The 18441-nt window shown below is 29.2% G+C and overlaps 4 protein-coding genes and 1 long non-coding RNA gene across 9 annotated transcripts; 3 read left to right on the top strand and 2 right to left on the bottom strand.

The window, feature by feature from the left end:
- Positions 1–230: 230 nt before the first annotated feature.
- Positions 231–5129, top strand: LOC126842012 (lysosomal membrane ascorbate-dependent ferrireductase CYB561A3-like). Its single transcript, XM_050578861.1, has 6 exons — positions 231–832; positions 920–1021; positions 1858–1896; positions 2674–2913; positions 3805–4171; positions 4758–5129. Exons 1-6 carry the CDS (start codon positions 784–786, stop codon positions 4870–4872), a joined length of 912 nt encoding a protein of 303 aa, XP_050434818.1. The 5' UTR covers positions 231–783; the 3' UTR covers positions 4873–5129.
- Positions 665–1909, bottom strand: LOC126842013 (uncharacterized). The gene is made up of 3 exons (XR_007686253.1): positions 1708–1909; positions 1496–1638; positions 665–1433 (listed from the first exon to the last, which is right to left on the bottom strand). It is a non-coding gene; the product is annotated as an uncharacterized LOC126842013 (long non-coding RNA).
- Positions 5130–6415: 1286 nt separating the features above from the next.
- Positions 6416–7409, top strand: LOC126841811 (uncharacterized). Of its 2 annotated transcripts, none has more exons than XM_050578474.1 (3): positions 6416–6620; positions 6725–6863; positions 6938–7409. In XM_050578474.1, the coding sequence occupies exons 2-3, from the start codon at positions 6730–6732 to the stop codon at positions 7239–7241; spliced, it is 438 nt and encodes a 145-aa protein (XP_050434431.1). In that variant the 5' UTR covers positions 6416–6620; positions 6725–6729; the 3' UTR covers positions 7242–7409. The 2 variants fall into 2 exon arrangements, with proteins under 2 accessions (XP_050434431.1, XP_050434430.1); XM_050578473.1 differs by having other exon boundaries at positions 6419–6620; positions 6702–6863.
- Positions 7410–8328: 919 nt separating this feature from the next.
- LOC126841810 (COP9 signalosome complex subunit 8-like) lies at positions 8329–11149 on the top strand. 2 transcript variants are annotated; one of them, XM_050578471.1, is made up of 3 exons: positions 8329–8858; positions 8932–9420; positions 10895–11149. In XM_050578471.1, exons 1-3 carry the CDS (start codon positions 8833–8835, stop codon positions 10899–10901), a joined length of 522 nt encoding a protein of 173 aa, XP_050434428.1. In that variant the 5' UTR covers positions 8329–8832; the 3' UTR covers positions 10902–11149. The 2 variants fall into 2 exon arrangements, with proteins under 2 accessions (XP_050434428.1, XP_050434427.1); XM_050578470.1 differs by lacking the exon at positions 10895–11149 and having other exon boundaries at positions 8334–8858; positions 8932–9737.
- Positions 10341–17179, bottom strand: LOC126841808 (deoxynucleoside triphosphate triphosphohydrolase SAMHD1). Of its 3 annotated transcripts, none has more exons than XM_050578469.1 (11): positions 14798–15022; positions 14514–14655; positions 14202–14425; positions 13942–14122; positions 13630–13797; positions 13296–13564; positions 12798–12860; positions 12009–12183; positions 10887–11119; positions 10702–10818; positions 10341–10579 (listed from the first exon to the last, which is right to left on the bottom strand). In XM_050578469.1, exons 3-11 carry the CDS (start codon positions 14393–14395, stop codon positions 10576–10578), a joined length of 1404 nt encoding a protein of 467 aa, XP_050434426.1. In that variant the 5' UTR covers positions 14396–14425; positions 14514–14655; positions 14798–15022; the 3' UTR covers positions 10341–10575. The 3 variants fall into 3 exon arrangements, with proteins under 3 accessions (XP_050434426.1, XP_050434425.1, XP_050434424.1); XM_050578468.1 differs by lacking the exon at positions 14798–15022 and adding an exon at positions 16882–17179 and having other exon boundaries at positions 10344–10579; positions 14202–14435; XM_050578467.1 differs by having other exon boundaries at positions 10344–10579; positions 14202–14435; positions 14798–15020.
- Positions 17180–18441: the final 1262 nt, after the last annotated feature.

The raw sequence follows: 18441 nt of genomic DNA, 5'->3' as shown, positions 1-18441 counted from the left end.
TTTATACACACTTAGGACATCAAACTTGTGCCTTTAATTAGTACTTATATTTTGCATTTTTAGTGCCTAACGAGTATTGTTTGCGTGCTAATTTTTTTCGCCTTTTATTGTATTATAACATTTAACGACTGACTTGATTATTACAAATAAAATAATGCATTATGTGAAATTGGGTTTTTTTTTTATCTCTTCGTTTTCTCTACATGTTTATTAGGAATAATTTTTTTGTGTTCCTAAATTCTGTTAATTGTACAACGCACACAAACAATATTTTTATCTCAAGTGGTTAGATTAGAAGAACATAGTCTTTATTTGTATAGTCATGATTACAACGCGCCAGCTCAAAGCCAATAATATTTTGACAGAATTGCAATACACGCATATGCGTGTTGTTGAAATTTGTCAAATGCTGTTCATGACAATGTTGCAAAAGAAGAAATGGACAATATAGAGTCTTAGTTGCGTTTAAAACTACAATCGATAAAAGCGTAAATCTAATGTCGATCATAAGCAATACAAAGTCAGCGATATTACATTAAAGAAATGACTAATTGTTTGATACAGGCTGAGTGTAGTACTATACAGAGCACTTATATGGTTAAATGTCAAGTATTTTATAATTATAGTTATAAATGAGTAATCAGAGTTTTAGGTTATAAATGTACTCATGACGAAGCCACCCACGACATTGTAAGAACATTTTTTTTTTGACATTGCCGAATTTTGAAGTTTACCGACAAATACTTTAGTGTTTGAGTCCTGTCAATTTTTCATCTCTTGAACATGTACGCTCTGCAAACGGTTGGTGGAAGTACTACTAGTTCTGTCAAAGGTACTCGTTGCATCTAACTTCATCTGTATATGGCCTAAGTTTGTCTTGCCAAGCGTTTTTTATTTGTAATTGAATTTTCGTTTCCAGACGATTCTGAAGTGTTGGAATTGGAGGATGCAGCCAACTCGATTGCCGAACAAATAATTAGCAAAAGCGCAGCAGTAAAAGATCTGGAAAACCCCACAGCGAGTAAGCTTGTTTTTTCGGTATTACTTCATATTAATTTTAATTTTATTTGAACTTAGCTCGCATAGTTTTAGGGTAGGCAGTAAATCTTTTTCGTGGAACACCATTTGATGAGCTTTGCAATTATTAACTTTTACCGCCGTGTAGAAATGCAGGTACCTACACAATTGCATACCTGCTAACTGTACAGCTTGTACATATTATATACTCAATGAAAAATACATTAAAAAAAAAACGAGGCACCATATACGATTTATCTTTTCTAAAGCCACAGGACTAACCTGATGCTTTAGATAGTCCAAAGCACAACAGAACCCGTTACTGTTTGACCCCATACCATAATTTTTGGATACGGTCTGTAGAGAGTCTAGTACTGTATGAGTTAATTAAAACCAAAAGGGTAATAACCATTTTTCTAAAAAAAAAAAGTTTTTAAATATACATTATTTGCCAAAGATACATTTTTCTAAACATTACTATTTTATTCCTTTGATTCTTGCCACTTATTTGGTATGTACTTTTTGACCTTTTGAATTCCTTATCTATATACTTTCCAGGTACCACTTAGTAACCGATAAATGGTAATAAATGATCAACTTGGAACAAATTCTAAATGATAACTAGGTGTAAAAAAATATTTAAACATCTAAATGTTTTATTTATACAACTATGTTATACTATTATTTTACCTTCGAATACTGTGCTGTAATAAAATATCAATATTATTTCTAATACCATCCCAACCGTTGGCATCAATTAACATCTGCTAGTTATGGAGCCTCCAACAGTTATAACACAATTTTTTAATTAATCAATCATTAATATGTTTATGTTTTTAGATGGTACAGCCAATCCTGCACAACATGTAAAAAATAATTGTAAGTTTTAACGGAAAATGTATACGGTATTGAATAAACCATCCTTCTTTCCCTAATTAATTTCTTTATTGGTTTGATGTTGTATCAGTATATTTTTCGGAATCTATGCATTTCATTATTTGTGCCATCTTTGTCATTCTTAGATGAAAGGAAGGGTTTTCCAAAAATTAGATCTATTAAGTAATGCTTAATATATTTATATGTGATAATAATTGTAAATTTTGATCATAGTTAATTTTATATTGCTACGAAAGTATAAATTGGATCGTGGATTAGTCGAAATTAAGTTAAAATATAAAATAATTCTTAGTATGAATTTGTACAACTTGATTTGATTTGAACATTGAAGTATTTATTATTATGATGGGCCAGAGTATACATTTCAGGAGCGCAGATTTAGAGTTAGGTACAACTAGGGTTTACCTATTTCAAGCAGATCAATTGGATCAAACTTTAACACGAGATAATATATATACACCATATTTGTAGTATATATCTGTGGTACTCAGGTAAAAGGTTTTAAGTCCAAAATAACTAATTTGTTAATTTCAAAAACAAATCATTTATTTTTACACAATTAGCACTTTTTGGACTTAACACCTTTTACCCGAGCACCACAGATATATTATGACTCATGACATCATCTCTTATAATATCAAACATAACGTTTACCTTTTGTTATTCATTTTTGTTTATCCTTCAATTCCTTCTAGTTTTACATCAGAAATATACACCCAAGTAAAGCTTAAAATACTGCTAAAATCTAATATAATTTAGATGAAAGCAACAGCGGCTACAATGAAGAAGGTGAAATTTCAATCGGTCTGCTACTATGGACATGTTTACAAGCTTTTGGATTGGCCTCCGTAGCCGCCATCGTTTGCATTTCCGTAATATACAAAGAAGGATATTTTGGCGAGTCGGGTAATGCAAACTCAGCAGTCATCAATAAGACACAAATACGCAATTGGCACTATACGCTGTCCACAGTGGGATTCATATACCTTTACGGAAATTGTAAGTATGAGCAATGAGCATTAACCTAATCAGTTAGTTTATGTACTGGTGGATGGGGTAAACTATGATGAGGGTACATTTGTTGACAACGGGAATCCCGTTTAAAATCAGTTGCTTTTCTTGTGCATAGCACTTCTTATCGGTATTATTTTATGGTATGAGTAAATTATATTAACATTCAAAATTCTTAAAGAACAACAGAAAAATATTATTATAAACTTCGGTCGGGTTGAGTTGGTTTAAAATTACAGTTGAAAGTTTAATTTGGCGTTCTGAGGACACATACCCTTCAAGGCATTAAGGCACTTAGTATTCTGAACTGTCACTTATGTTGGATGAGAATTGTGATGTAGGAGTTAAAGCCCAAAACTGTTTTTTGTTTCCCGAGAAAAGGTCATGCTATCGGGTCAAGTACAAAAGGAACACGTGAAATATCAAATAAGGAATAACTTTTAAAAAAAATAGTGCCCTAATTGATATAAATAAAATTGTATGACAAATCATAATTCTGAGAATTGAGACACAATTGCTCTTTTGAACATTTAATATGATACTGGTTGAAGTATGATAATCATTTGGAATGTTGGCAAGGGGTTTATGACGGTATAAATTACCGTGGGCCGAACTTTTGCTTTTCCACCCCCTTCTAAAAATAATGAAATGACACTAAAATGTAAATGCAGTTCTCCTTTTGACAAATTGTTTAGCGTAATAAAACAACAGCCTCTGAGTATACTGTATAAATATACACCCTATATTATACTTACCATTGGACATGAATCCTAGGTGTTCTAGTGACTTTAAAGTTAAATGTAACCAACTAGCAAGACTAACCTAGAGTTAAGTTAGTCTTGCACGTCTTGGTATAATTAATAAATTTATTATTTCCAGCCATGTTTATGATAAAAAAAAGTAAAAAAAATACCACTCTGCCTTATATTATGCTGCATACGTTCGCACTTCTCGTATCGGCGCTGTCTGTCTTTCTTATGGTTGTGCGCAGGGAAATGGGCAAATCCAACAATTCCTTAGACTTGAAAAGTATGCTGTTCGGACACTTGTATTCGCTACACTCTTGGATCGGCGCCACCACTATGCTGTTCTTCACGTTGCAGTGGCTTACCGCGGTGATAACCTTCGCAATGCCTTGCTTTCACAGAATCGGCTTGCCTCTAGGCAAACAGTTCAGTATGTACACCATAGTGATCGCCACCTCAGCTATCTTGACCGGAGTTAACGAGCACGCCGTTTACAGTCTGTAAGCTTAACAACATTGCATAATAATATTTTGCGTACAAAAATTTAAGCAGCAATTAACTTATTCCAATTGGCAACATATCCCCCCCCCCATAACTTATAAGAACCAGTGCCTAATTACATATCTTCTTCCTCGTCTCGTGTCTAAAAATTGTCTCGTCCTTCTTGTATTAGCTAATCCAAAATGCCTACTTAATTTTTTCTACACTATTTACCACTTATTATCCAAGAGTATTCGCATTACTTAAATTTCATTGCTGAGTTACATAATATTCAACAAATTTATAATTTTTAATGTTATTCAAATTTAATAATTTATCAGGAACACTTGTGTACTCGTGATGGATGATTACCATACATATTACATATAGACAATGTAATATGTAATATATACTGGCTACTGTGTATATATATATGATAACATACATGACTCTAACTTCAATATCTAACTAAAATTTGTTGAACTGTAAACAATGTATAAACAGCACCTGATGTGTGATTTATGACCATCACCATCATTTATCATAGAACAAATATTGAAATATTATATTGTTATTACAAAAATGTTGGTTTTTTTTTTACTACAGAAATACAGAATACATGGACTACTCATCCGAGGGTTTGGCTTTAAACAGTTTTGGAATCTTGGTTTTAATATTCTCACTCTTAACTATTTACGCTATGGTTAGGAAACGTAATTAATATCATAGTTACCATGATTAATTCAACTTTGAGTTTAACAACAGCAAACAACTTAAAATGTAGAGAATAATGAGATTGACATTTAGAATGATGATGAATGGATGTTTTTTTATTATTGTTAAAAACCCCTGTCTACTAAAAAAAATAATGTATACCGAATTATTTCAGTGACATGATAGTTTATACATGTTATATTATTTCGATTGTATACTACTTATACTTAATATATCATACCATATTATCTTTTTTTATTATGAAATGTGTTTTAATTAACAATAATACAAAATATATATGTACTTTTAATCAGGACATTTATGCGTACTTATTTATTAAAATACCCGCGGTTCGATTTTACCAACTACCACTCACCTAACGAAATATAAAACTTTAAAAGTGTAAAGTGACCAAGTATAAAGTAAGCCTATTAAGTGTCAATTGTCGGAGATCACTGATCTGGTTAGACAGATATAGACGTATGATCTAGTTAAGACCTGATAATTATTAACCTTAATTACCACAGTAACATCAATCCAGGATTCAATTATTTGAGTATGAGTGTGTATGAATTATAAATATATACATATATAAAATTATTTAAAGTTGATAGGTTATGAATTTTCAAAAATTATTTTAATAATTACATAAAAAAAAATAATTCAAATAATTTAGGGGTAATTGATTTTTATGTTTTTAACACAACCGTTGTTCTTCACATCTTTTTTAATTTAATGTCTAATTCATTTGAACTTTTATTACCCATACGTTTTAAAAGATTTACGTATTTATCAATATATGTTATGTATTTAGTGTAATCAGTATAATTTCGGGTTATTTTATGGTATCGTAGATAAATATTTTTCATTCGATAAGTAGGAAATAAAAATTTACATTTTCTGTTAGAATTAGATTGTCATCTAGCACAGTCTGGCATATATTTATAAAATATATGCCATACAAGATTATGCTTGATTAATAATTCTTAATAATTAAAATCAATAGATATACTAATTAATAATTTATTTTCTAAGCTTAAACAGCACTTAAAAAAGTGAAAAAATATTAGAACTAAAGTATTAATTGTGAATGTTCGGTTAATAACAAAAAAAAAAAAGCCGACGAGATAACCTAGATGAAGTTCTCATTATTTTAAATATGTTAAAGGAGTTACTGTTCGTCTAAAAAATGTCGGTTTACTCATTTTCCATCGACAGTGGTAACTCGAACATATTAAAAATATCAGCTGACCGCCGACACAACGAGATTGCTGTTTTCACACCTTAAGACGGACTATAAAATGTCCCATTAAAATTAAAAGAAATATATTTGGGAGTATTTTTGTCGCGTGACATTCGCCCTGCCAATCTGCATAATTTTTTTCATTAAAAAACAAATAAAAAAGGGTGCCCGATAAATTATATTTATACCAAAATTTCGTTGTTGGATTATCATATAACTATTTTTCCATGATATTATTTCGTCCATGGGATACCTAACAAATATCTCCCTTTTTTTAACGATAACGATCCTCGGACGGCGGAACTCTATCTCTACTATCAGTCCATTTCTTTATAGGTTTGTAATGTTTTGATGTATATTATTTTTTTTTCTAAAATTTTCTCACATTAAATTATATTTTGTACCTAGTTTTTGTTTAGTATAAGCCGTTTTTTGTTTTAAGTTGAATTTTACAAAAGCTATTCTGATATGGCTGGGAGTCGTCTAGAAAAACTTGGCACTATATTCACGAGGTAATAAGTAATTTGTATAACTTATTACTGTACTTTGTTTTAAACCAATATTACATAAAATGTATGTAAAAAACTTTGTAGAGTCAATGGTTTAATAAAATCAGGTGCAATGAAATTGGAAGATCGTCCTCTGTGGTATGATGTATATCGAGCTTTTCCACCAGAATCGGAACCACATTTTGCCAAAGATCCAGTTAAAAAGCCTGTACCTAATATATTTTATTCTGAAGATAAATTTCGTGCGTAAGTGCTTATAATAAAATTTTGGTCATTTTTTTTTTTAAGTTTCTTAGAAATTCTAACTATTTGATTTTCAGAGATTTTCATAAAAAATTGCGCCAGTCGTTACCGCCTATTGATTTAAAAGGAATACCCGACAAAAATCCAACTAAACTTGCTGTAGAAATGTCATTAGATGGTGTAGATGACATTATAAATACATTAAGAAATAAAAGTATTTTGCCACCACCATACAACCCTCAACAAGCAGAAAGTAGAGGATATCAAAATATATCTGGAGTTAAAAATATAAGAAAAGAGTCAAATATTGCAGATGAATTTAAAAAACAAATGACAGAAGATGAAATTAAATCTATTAATACGGAAAATACAAAAAGTTAATAATTTGTTATATCGTTCTTTAGACGATAAGTTTTAGTCTGTTTGTTTCTTTATTATTTAAAACAAAAAAATATCTGGCATGTTCATTAATTAAAAACAGTAAATTTTCATAATAACATGTTCTAAATATATTTTCCATTGTATTAATATATATATTAACAGAAAGTACCCTTAATTGTTTTGGAATTATTAACAGTGCAAAAAAATGATCTTGGTCCAAACCAAGAATAAATCTGTACTGTAAAAAGTTAGCAAAATTTGGTTAAAGCATTTTTAAATCTAAAAGTGATTACATCACAATTAAACACTTTGTTGTGAATTTGTGGATAATAAGAATTCAGCTCGGTAGAACCAATACAATCTATGCTTAGTATAAATCAGTTTATTCGATAAATTTTTTTGCGAAGTTAACGAGTGTTTATAATTAAAATTAAAAAACAAAAAAAAAATAGTTTTGTAGCTATAACAAAAAGTCTGTATGGACGTCGGACGAATATTTTTCTTTCAACACATAGTATAAATAGTATGTGATGCAGAAAGTGAAGGAGATCTCTTATCGACAACGTACAATTTGGGAAGAACTTAAAAGTGTTACAACTTGGGTTATTTTTTTGAATATAATGTAATATAGACAATCGAGGGTAATTTATTAAATAATGCAAGCTACAATAAAAGCATGTTGGAAACATCTGTTATCAATTTCTATAACATGGTTATAGAATATAGATAAATTGTTACACAATGACCTATACCTCGCAATTTCGCAATGTTTGATCGGCGGCCAAAAAAGATCTTATCTAAAAACATGAAAAAATGAGATACTGCTAGCGCTCTTTGTGGAACTTGAGCTTTCACTGTTGATCCGTGCTATACATATTTCTTTATAGGTCTATGGTGCTATATCACAGACATTGATTAAATATTTAATCAATGTCACAGATATATATATATATAATAAACTAGATTGCTAACTAGCGATAAGAATTGAAGCCGACGGTCCGCCATTCTGGTGGAATTTATGTGTGGTATCAATGCATATAACATATATCTGTATATATATATATATATATATGTGATTGTAATAAACATATATTATTCTCGCGTATTCAAGCTTCTAATTCTCACCAAGGTGGCAGAAAGTGGCTGCTTCAATTTTCTCTATTGGTGGCATGTACAGTTAGCAATCTAGTTTATTATATTTATCTATGGGCCACATGTAAATATAATTTTTCAGTTAACATGTGTTGTTGGTATACCTGTATTTTTGGTTATCAGGTAATCCGTAATTGTTTTTAAAAGTGATAATAATTTGTTCATTGTTGTCATTTTTAATAAAGAAACAAACACTTAACGTTGCCGGGCCCGGGTTGATACTTGATAGTTGATAGGTATTACGGTCAATCAATATATTTTTTAGTTTTTATGCACAGCGTCATTGTTCGTAACCAAACCTAGGACCTATCCACTGTACAACAATTGTAATCTGATTCTGAAACTTATGTGAAGAGTGAAGACTTACCTCGATTAAACTTTAAATATTTAATTCCAGTAGTTAATTCACAGTTGGCCGACTCTCGAGTTATTAACAAATATGTCCACCGAACCCCTTGACGTTGGGTAAGTGTACAATACATACTCTTTCGTTTAATTACAAACTTTACATTATAACTTTCACCGTCTGAATTTTCAGTTTTATCACCGAGGAATTGGAAGCCAACGAAATAGATTCTTACACTTTGTCGATCACTAATTATTCAAAATTGTTTGCCAGTTATCTTTATAATAACGAACTGTGCTCCGCCAAATTTCTATGGCGTCGCATGCCAGACAACATTAAGAATACACCTGAACTGCAGAGAGTGTGGTCGATCGGTAAGGCTCTGTGGACAAAAAAATACACTCAAGCCAATGAGTTAATAAATTACAAGTGGTCAGAATCTTTAGAATCTATTATGGTAGCTCTTAAACGTCGTATCCAACAAGATACGTTAAAATTCATTAGCGTCTACTATGATGCTATTTCTTTCCACCAGTTTCAATCGTACATGGGAGTAGACAAAGATCAAGCAGAAAGAATTATAGAAAGCGAAGGTTGGCTATGTGAAAACGGCTTTGTTGTTCCAGTGGCCACTAGTGAACCTGAACAAGGATTGAGCTCTAGTAATGAGATTCTAGATAGGTTAGTTAGACTGGCGTCTTTTACAACATATGTTGAAAACTAAAACAATTTATATTTTGTACAGAAATAAAATAGGCTGTTTTCGCCATTAAAAAACATGATATATTTAATTAAGTTTATTTTATGCCTATCTCATTAACTAAATAAAAAGTTCCATTATAGAAAATATGATTTTATTTGTAATTTATATTATAAAATCTAAATAATGTTAATTTTGTTACAACTCACAATTTTTAATGTGATTTTATAACTTAAAAATTACTTTACCAATAAAATATTATTTTTTTAACTGAATGATTACATTATTACTGGATTAAAAAAAAGCCAAATTATTTGTTTTCACTAAAGTGTAATATGACAATAAATGTTTTAGTTGTGCTTAAATAATTTTGTTTTGGTTACAAGGGATATATAAAGTTTTTTAAATTTTATTTTACCATGACCAATTAAATTTTTTTAAATGTAATTCTGTATCAATAAATGTGTACAAAAAATTGATATAAATCTATGTAAATAGAGACAAAAAATAATAATATAATCAAAGAAAAAACAATTACTATCAATAAATTTAAGTATTATTATTGATTATATTTTGAAAAATGCCTGACCAGTAATACTAAAAAACAAACAAATTGTACGTAAATGATTACCAGTGCTTTGTTCTGTAAATGTTCAACAAACGTATAAAGACATTATTTTATACAAACTTTATATAACTTTTATATAAAACAAACTTTATGTTTTTGTGAAAATCTATATTGTATAATATCAAGTACAATGCTTGAAACAAAAATCTTTGCCTACTTGTTATGATCATAATATTTACCACAAGTATTATATAATCCCATCTTAAAAAAATGGCTTATTAGTGATAATAATAAAGAAAACAATTAATATTTTTCTAGTTTTTTATAAAAAAAAAAATTGTAATCTGATATATTTGGAAAAAATTTTTGTTTAAACTTTATTTAATAACTTAAATGTGCATAATGTCAAATAAAAATATTAATTAGAAAACAAATTGTATACAACATGAAGATAAAGAGACATATTACAATATTAATCAATATGTATGACTAGTAGTAAAATGACAAAAAAAAAAAAATTAAAACAATTATAGTTATTTAAAGAGATTATCATTATGTGTTTTGCAGATCATCTGAAAACATAAACTTTTATTAATATACAGTTTTTTTTTAACCTTTTAAGTTGGGTATAAAATATTGTTCATAAACAACTTATGTTGTGAATATAATGTTTTTTTAATACTTTCATACATACTTTTGAAGTTGTTTGTTAAAATATTCTTCAGTATAGGCATCAATTTCCTTCAATTTATCATGACTCAAATTCATTTGTTTACTGAAAACAGAGATTTCTCGTTTGAAAAATTCTAGCCTGGAAAAAATAATTTAAATGAAAAAGCAAAATGATTAATGAAAAACAATTAAAAAACATTTTGTTACTTTTGCAGAGGGTAATATTTATCATATGGTGTCTTATCCAAAACAACGGTTGTGCTGTCACACAACGGCCTTTTAAAAAATATGACATGTTTTAATGGATTGTTTACTGGAGCACCACAGTCCAGCCACGTGGCAGAAATTCCAAATTGAATTCCAAACTTGTCTTGAAGACTTTTCTTCAGATCGGCTTTTAATTTTTCAACATCAAGCTGATCGCAATTCTCTTGATTTATCTAATTATAAACGTGTGAAAATGTTTTATTAAAAATTGTGAATTAAAACTTGATGATAAATATAATATAATATATTATGTATTCCTTGATAATTATACATAAAATAATAAGGTCACAGTTGCAATCAATAATAACAATGGCTTATGTCCTTGTTATGCTGCTAACGAGTACATTATAAAAAGTTGAAGATAAATTTAGTGATTGATAAAAAACAGTCTTGATGTTCGTATAAAAAAAAAAAAACCTTATATGCTCAGTCTCTTTTGTTTTATAACTATTGATATGTGTGCGGTGATATGTTCAATATAACTATTAAATACTAGAACTAAAAATATGCAAATAATAAGTGCATTAATGTATTGCTTTTAAAATTATGAGTCATAAAAGATAACCAATTTCGAAACACTGCTAAAAATTAATTGTAACTTTGGCACATTTCTTATATTTATTAGGTACATATATAATTATTATATATTAGTCACATTAAAACTAATTAATTCAAAAATCGATATAAAAAATCATATTAACCTTCCAGCAGGCGCACTTTTTGTTATAACATGAGAAGTCGCGTGTTGTATAATTTACAACAGTACTAAAGGTAGTGATAATAGTACATCCGATTAATTTGTCTACAATATTAATGTATTTACTACACCTTAAACCATAATTTAATAATAGGCTGTAATGAAATAAAATTAATAAAAACAATATTTATATATATATATATATAAGTACAAAGCTGTTGTATTAACAACAGCACGCCGCTTGGTGCTGGAAGGTTAACAAAATATAAAATTACAAAATGTATATTTCTATACAGCCATAAAAACTAAATTCAGTATCACATTATATTTGTATTCTATTATAGTAGTTCAATTTTAATACTTACAACATTTAGATTGTAAGACCCAACAAATTTGTATAAATTTCTGTTTTGAAGATTTTTTAACAAATTTTGTGCTGTTATTAAATTCGGATCTAGGCTGTACTCAATTTCATACAAAATATGATCAGTGAGACGTGACATTGCCTCAATATTTGTATGAACTTCTTTCAATGAGTATCTAAACAAAAAATATAGTGAAGAGTATTATGGTAATTTTATACGAAGGATATATATTATATTAGTAATGCTCAACCTAGTATTTGCAATGTGTTTTACAAATTTGTTGATTGACAACAAACTAATATTCTTACAATAAATATGTTTAATAGCTATGTCAGTTAGATGTACAGTAAATTGTCTCTAAGTGAATAACCAGAGAGACAAAATACATGTTTGTTATTGAGATAAGTGTACATTGGAAAAATACAAAATGTTTTCTTTGGAAAGCTGTACTGCATTATGTATTAATTGTTGTTCTAAGAGTATAAAAATTGTTGTTTAAAATTTTTTTTTTTTTATATTTTATATACATCACTACTTCTGAAAATCAACGTCTTTAGAGCAAAATTCTTAAAATTTCAAACTTATTTCTATACTTTGCTCCTAAAAATCAAAGTTAACGACCACCCTATTGTATATGAAACTAAAGTTGAAAACTACTATCACATTTATTTTACCAAAAAGTGCTACAATACTCAATAGAAAATCTGAAATCAGCTGCTCTCAAACTTAAGTTTGTTAACTTGAGTTTCAGATTAAAAGTCAATATAAACAAACTGTTTAATCACTTACTTCTTACCACATGGAGTTTGAACGGTAATATATTTGTCGGCCATTAATAAAATATCAACTAACCTACAAAAGTAAAATTTGTTTTTAATTAGTTAGCTGTACATTAATCATAGATATTCACATAAGTGTACGATAAAAAGAGTGGTGTGTATATGTTGGTTGTTATTACCCTTGTTTTGTTACGAGTTAACGCATATATAGAAAAGTGGAAGACGAGTACAGTACTACACCACTGGATAAAATAAGAAAAACAGTTTGTGAACTAATAAATCGAATTTAAATAATTTTTTCATGTATATTTATGTATAACTTCTAGGAAGCAACAATTGAGTATTAAACAATAAATTGTTTTTAAAAATAGTTTATTAAAAAAAATATTTCATGCAAAAACTGCAAGAATTAATAATGAAAAAGAACGGGAATGTTTTTATTAACTTTATAGAAGTTAGTTAAAGATAGTTAATATTATTGAGACATGGTGTGCCATATTTAACTTACATTAATTCAGTATTTTTAACTACTCTATGTTGGTAAGCTCTCGTGTGTAAATCAGATCTCACTCTATACATATCGTACACGTTTCTTGCTTCTTTGTTTCTGAAAGCAATCACCTTTCTTGATGGATTCGAGTTAGGATCGACAACCACTCTGGAGAATTGTATCAATCTTTTGTAATCAAATGATATATTCAAATTCAGCGATTTACCATCTCTTAAGAAATAATCCCATTTATCAACATCGATGCCATTGTCTTTGTTAGAAATGATCTAATTAGAGATAACAAAATGAATGTTAACAACTAGACTAAATGATAAATGATCTAATATTTTACCTGATATAAAAAATGTTTGTTTTTGGGTAAAGTGGTACCTTCTCCATTGATTAATTCGCATATCAAATCTAGATGGTAATTCAAGTTTAAGCCGTACTTGTTAAATTCTTCTTCCAATACATTTTTTTTTATGATGTGTTTGATCATTTGAATCGAACAGTCTTCGTGCTAAAATTCCAGAATAATTAAAAAAAATAAACCTGCGCTGCTTTGGCTTAAAATAATACCTAATTTTAAAACAAATTAAATGTTTTTTATTTGTTTTTATAAAATTAATATAAATGTAATTAATTATACATATAAGTATCATACCTTCCATGATATTCCAGCGGCTTTTAGATATCTTTCCCAAGTGTGAGAAAAAGGACCGTGTCCTAAGTCATGACACAATCCAGCTAGTTGGACACATAGCTTTTCTTCGTTGGTAATACCAATATCTTGTTCTGAATTTTTGTATAGTGCGTTGACCATTTCTCCAGCTAGGTGACAAACACTGAAAAAGTTATAAACATTCTATACACTGCTTGCTACGAAACTATAGAGAAACTAAATAACATATGGTCAATAAATACCCCAAAGAATGTTCAAACCGATTGATGCTGGCACAAGGATAAACCAGATAACAAGTCCCCAGTTGTTTGATGTTTCGCAGTCGCTGAAACTCTGGCGTGTCAATGATTTTCACGCATAAAGGATGTAAATTTATGTGACCGTGAACATTATCGTTGAACACTTTTTCACTTCCATTGATTTCCTTGGTTGGCATACTGTATTTTTTGTTCTTGTACAACTCGGTCTAAAGTAAACTATTAATTATTTGTTACGAGAAATAGTTCGGTCTCTAAGATAAATAACCAAGTGCATTATACACTATTAACTATTACTGTAATGTTCGTGTGGACGTTCTCCTGTGCTTGACGACGACAAGAACAAGAGTTCCAAATTTAAATTTCCAACCGAAACCAGACTACGATGGTACTACACCTAGTACACCGTGTTGACTGTTATCGCTGTCGAAATTTGAATCTATACATGTATAGAAGATAATAAAAAATCAAAATAAATCATAGACATTCAACGGAATTAGGTATTGGTAAAGTATTTTAAATTTGGAGGACAAATTATGTGATGATAACAGAAAATGGTCATGGATGAAAATCATGCATACCGGTGTTATTGATATGTCTCCAAGAAATATAACGTCTGCTTTACGCGCTATTGGCTCGACACATTAAAAAAAAATATTATTCTCTCAAGACAAAAAATGTCCACAGATAATGTGACCTATGCGAATCTCGACAATGATAACAGAATGATGACGGCATTCGCGACATACTGAGGAACAAGTGCATTTTCGCGCCTTATATATGCACAGCCGCGTTCCATACTTTCACAGCGCTGCGCAACTCTCTTAGCAGTTAACAGTTTAGCACTAACTGATGCACACTACACAGTAGTCAGATTTCTAATTTAGGCGGGAACAAATCAACTAGTAATTAAAATGATATAGAGCGAACTATATTCAGCCGACTATATTACTTACAAAAATTATTTCTTGTGTTCTATGATTATTACTAAATTATATCTATAATAACGATAGTAAGAGGAATATAATAGACAAGTAGAAAAATAGGTGTTTATGGTAGTACATTCAAAAGACGGGAGAAGGTTTCTCACGCAGCACTTTTTTAGAAACTTATAATATGAACTACTGAAATAATATGTATATATTATACAAAATATATATATAATATAAAAAATATATTACCTACCTAAACATTAACGCGAAATTTCAATTTACTTAGCTTTTACGATAAGTAAATTGCATTTTCTTATTTCACAAAATAAAATACCTAAACCCGTTTTAAATTACATTTACCAAGACATTGGTTAATTAGATTTTACATTGTTTCGTTACTATTATCATTATTTTTCCTACTGTATGGTGTATGAGACTGTATATAATTATGAACTTCGAAATTTTATTACAGCCAAACCGCGATTATATAATATATAGTATCAAAATAAATTTAAAAAAAGAACAAATAAAGTTCGTTTATCAAAATATATGTTTATAAGTTTACTTAGAATAATTATTTAAAATGTTTTGGCTATAAAAGTTTAATAATACACATGAGCATCACATTTACATGCTATGTACATATTTTTTATATGTGTTAAATAACTGAGTAATATATTATGTATACTTTTAGATTACGAAGCGTATGCTAAGTGGGGTCATTGTAAACCCTACAAGCTACAAGGGTAAATTTTAAAATGTTTACAAGATTACAATAATACTATTATATTTATTTAAATTAATAATATCGGATTACACAATACAGAAATCGAATTTCAAAATAAAATATGTTTATATAAAAATAGTCATTAGATTTCTAATTTTTAAATAAGGTAAATTACCTTCGAAAATTCTCATTCAATTAAAAATCGTTCTTCGTTAACATTATATTGTTATAAATGTAAATGGTAAAATATTTTAAAAGTAAGTTATGAGTTTGCATAACAGGCCACGGTACTAAACAGGTTATTAGTTCAGACTTCAGTCCACAGACAGCAGCGGAACGAGTACCTAATATCGAACTTAGTACAGAAACACAGCTGTTATAATGGAAAATGTAAGGCTTACTAAGCGTGGACTAAGCAAATATTTAAATTTAGATGTAACCGAAAACGTTGTAAATATGCATTCTGATTTCCGTAAATAAGATTAAAAACTAATTTGTATACAAATCTTTTCACGGCAGACTATGTGTGGATTTGCTTTAGCACATCAACATCGGCAGATAAACAATTTTCAATTTTTTTTAATACAAATTTATCAAAAAAATTCCAGTTCCTATCATCTTATATTTATGATTATACCCACCTCAAAGTCTTTATTCATAACATCCACCGACTTTAATAAAAAACAAAATTAGGAATGTATAGTATTAAAATAATAGTGGCAAAGAAGCTTCGTTTAATAATTATTGCTCGCGAACAGTTAGTCTAAAGGCGGGATTCCGTGGCGCAGGGATAGGGATGCGGTACGCGCCGCGAGATCGGTATGGCGCGGCACGGCTCTGACGTTCCCGACCATTGCGGTGTTTTTTTCAAGCGCTACGCTTCCGCTGTGATCCGATTAACATACCTATTTAGTATTTACCTATTTACACACGGAAACATGGATGGCATTGGTTATAAAAAATAAAATAAAAACAACAATTAACATGACATCATAATATTACATACCATTAAAAGTCAGTGACCAGTGTTGATGTTACGAATTAACGTTATCACAAACGACAATTCGCGTAATATACCGCATAGAAACTTAATAATTATTTTATTATCAAATAACCTGTTTACGGTAAGACACTACACTTCAGCACTATAAAAATCATAGAATTTATGAATAACCGGGGTCTCAGACCAACCTCACCATTAGCATTGTAAGCTGACACTTAACGTTCTCAGGCCGCTGCAAGGTACAAATATACCAATTAACATTCACATCAAAGAGTGTGTTAATGTAATTGTTTTATATTGGTTACCATGTCAGCTAATTAGAGTTTACTGAGTAAATTATCCCTATATTTGCTAGTAAACATGAAGATAGTATATGTAGAACTTTTGCACAGTAAAGTAATTATTTTACTGTATACGTTGTATATATTTAAGATATTTGATTAATGAAATAACTCTGCTTAATGTAAAAAGACACCAATGATGACTTAAATGAGCTTTATTAAAAAAAGTTAAAATTAAATAGCAAAATAACAATTGTATATGCCGAGCTCTAGGCGACTTAACGTCAGCGCGCCATCTATGGGACGTTAAAATTTTACAAAAAATAAAAAAATAAATAGTAATTTAACAATACTTAACCATTTCGTCAATTAATTAAGATACACGTAATGTATATACATTATTATAAATACATTATATGAGTTTATACACCGAATTTCAAGGGTGTACTTACAAAATCATCTTTTGTTCCGTATATTTTAAAAATATACTAAATACAGAAATGTGAAATTTCATATATTCTGTAATTTGAATTCCATATTATTATAATGTATCTGTAATAATCTATTAAAAATAAGAGTTTAAAGTATTAACAGTACGAAATAATAGAAATGCAATAACTATAACTAATTGTATCATATGTTATAAGGTATTATAGTTATAACCAATACTTATTCAATAAAAAACACTATATAGGCAAAATAATTTCAGCAATGTTTATCAGCTGCTAATAGCTTCAAGTTCATTGACTGATGTTTGCACTTTTCCGATATTATTTAGTATTTATCATCATTTTGTTGTGTCTACAGTCTACAATGAACGTAATAAGCTTATCCAGTAAGTTGGGCCCTATAAAGTTATCCTTGTCCTTTAAATACGCACCTAATATTCCATAAATATATTAACAATTTATTTGAGTTTCTAATCATTCCAATAAAAAAAAAAAAGAATACAAAGTTTTTTATTGATCGTTCCTATTTAATTTTAAATTTTAAACGTGTTCCATCAAATATCAATGGGTGGTGATTTCCACACGTGTCATACACTGATAATTTTTATATATTCCTATTGTATACATGCTTATTGTACGAATTTACCAGTACACATTGTATATTTTTCAAATAAAAAAAAAGAAATGTCGGTGTTACTTAAATCTTCTCAGCAATCCCTATTTATGTCTATGCGTTAATTGTTAAAAAATCATTGATACCTTTATTTAAGAGGCGTCATTGGGTAGTGGCAAGATGGACATTTCCCCGGGCTTTTTGTCTCCTTCCTTGTAAA

Source organism: Adelges cooleyi, unplaced genomic scaffold (assembly GCF_023614345.1).
Source record: "Adelges cooleyi isolate 19-005CV unplaced genomic scaffold, UGA_ACOO_1.1 ACOO_flye_CR_arks_rails_tigmint_CR_PRNA_41, whole genome shotgun sequence".
Classification (NCBI taxonomy): Eukaryota; Metazoa; Arthropoda; class Insecta; order Hemiptera; family Adelgidae; genus Adelges; species Adelges cooleyi.
This window is presented reverse-complemented; position numbering and strand designations above follow the sequence as displayed.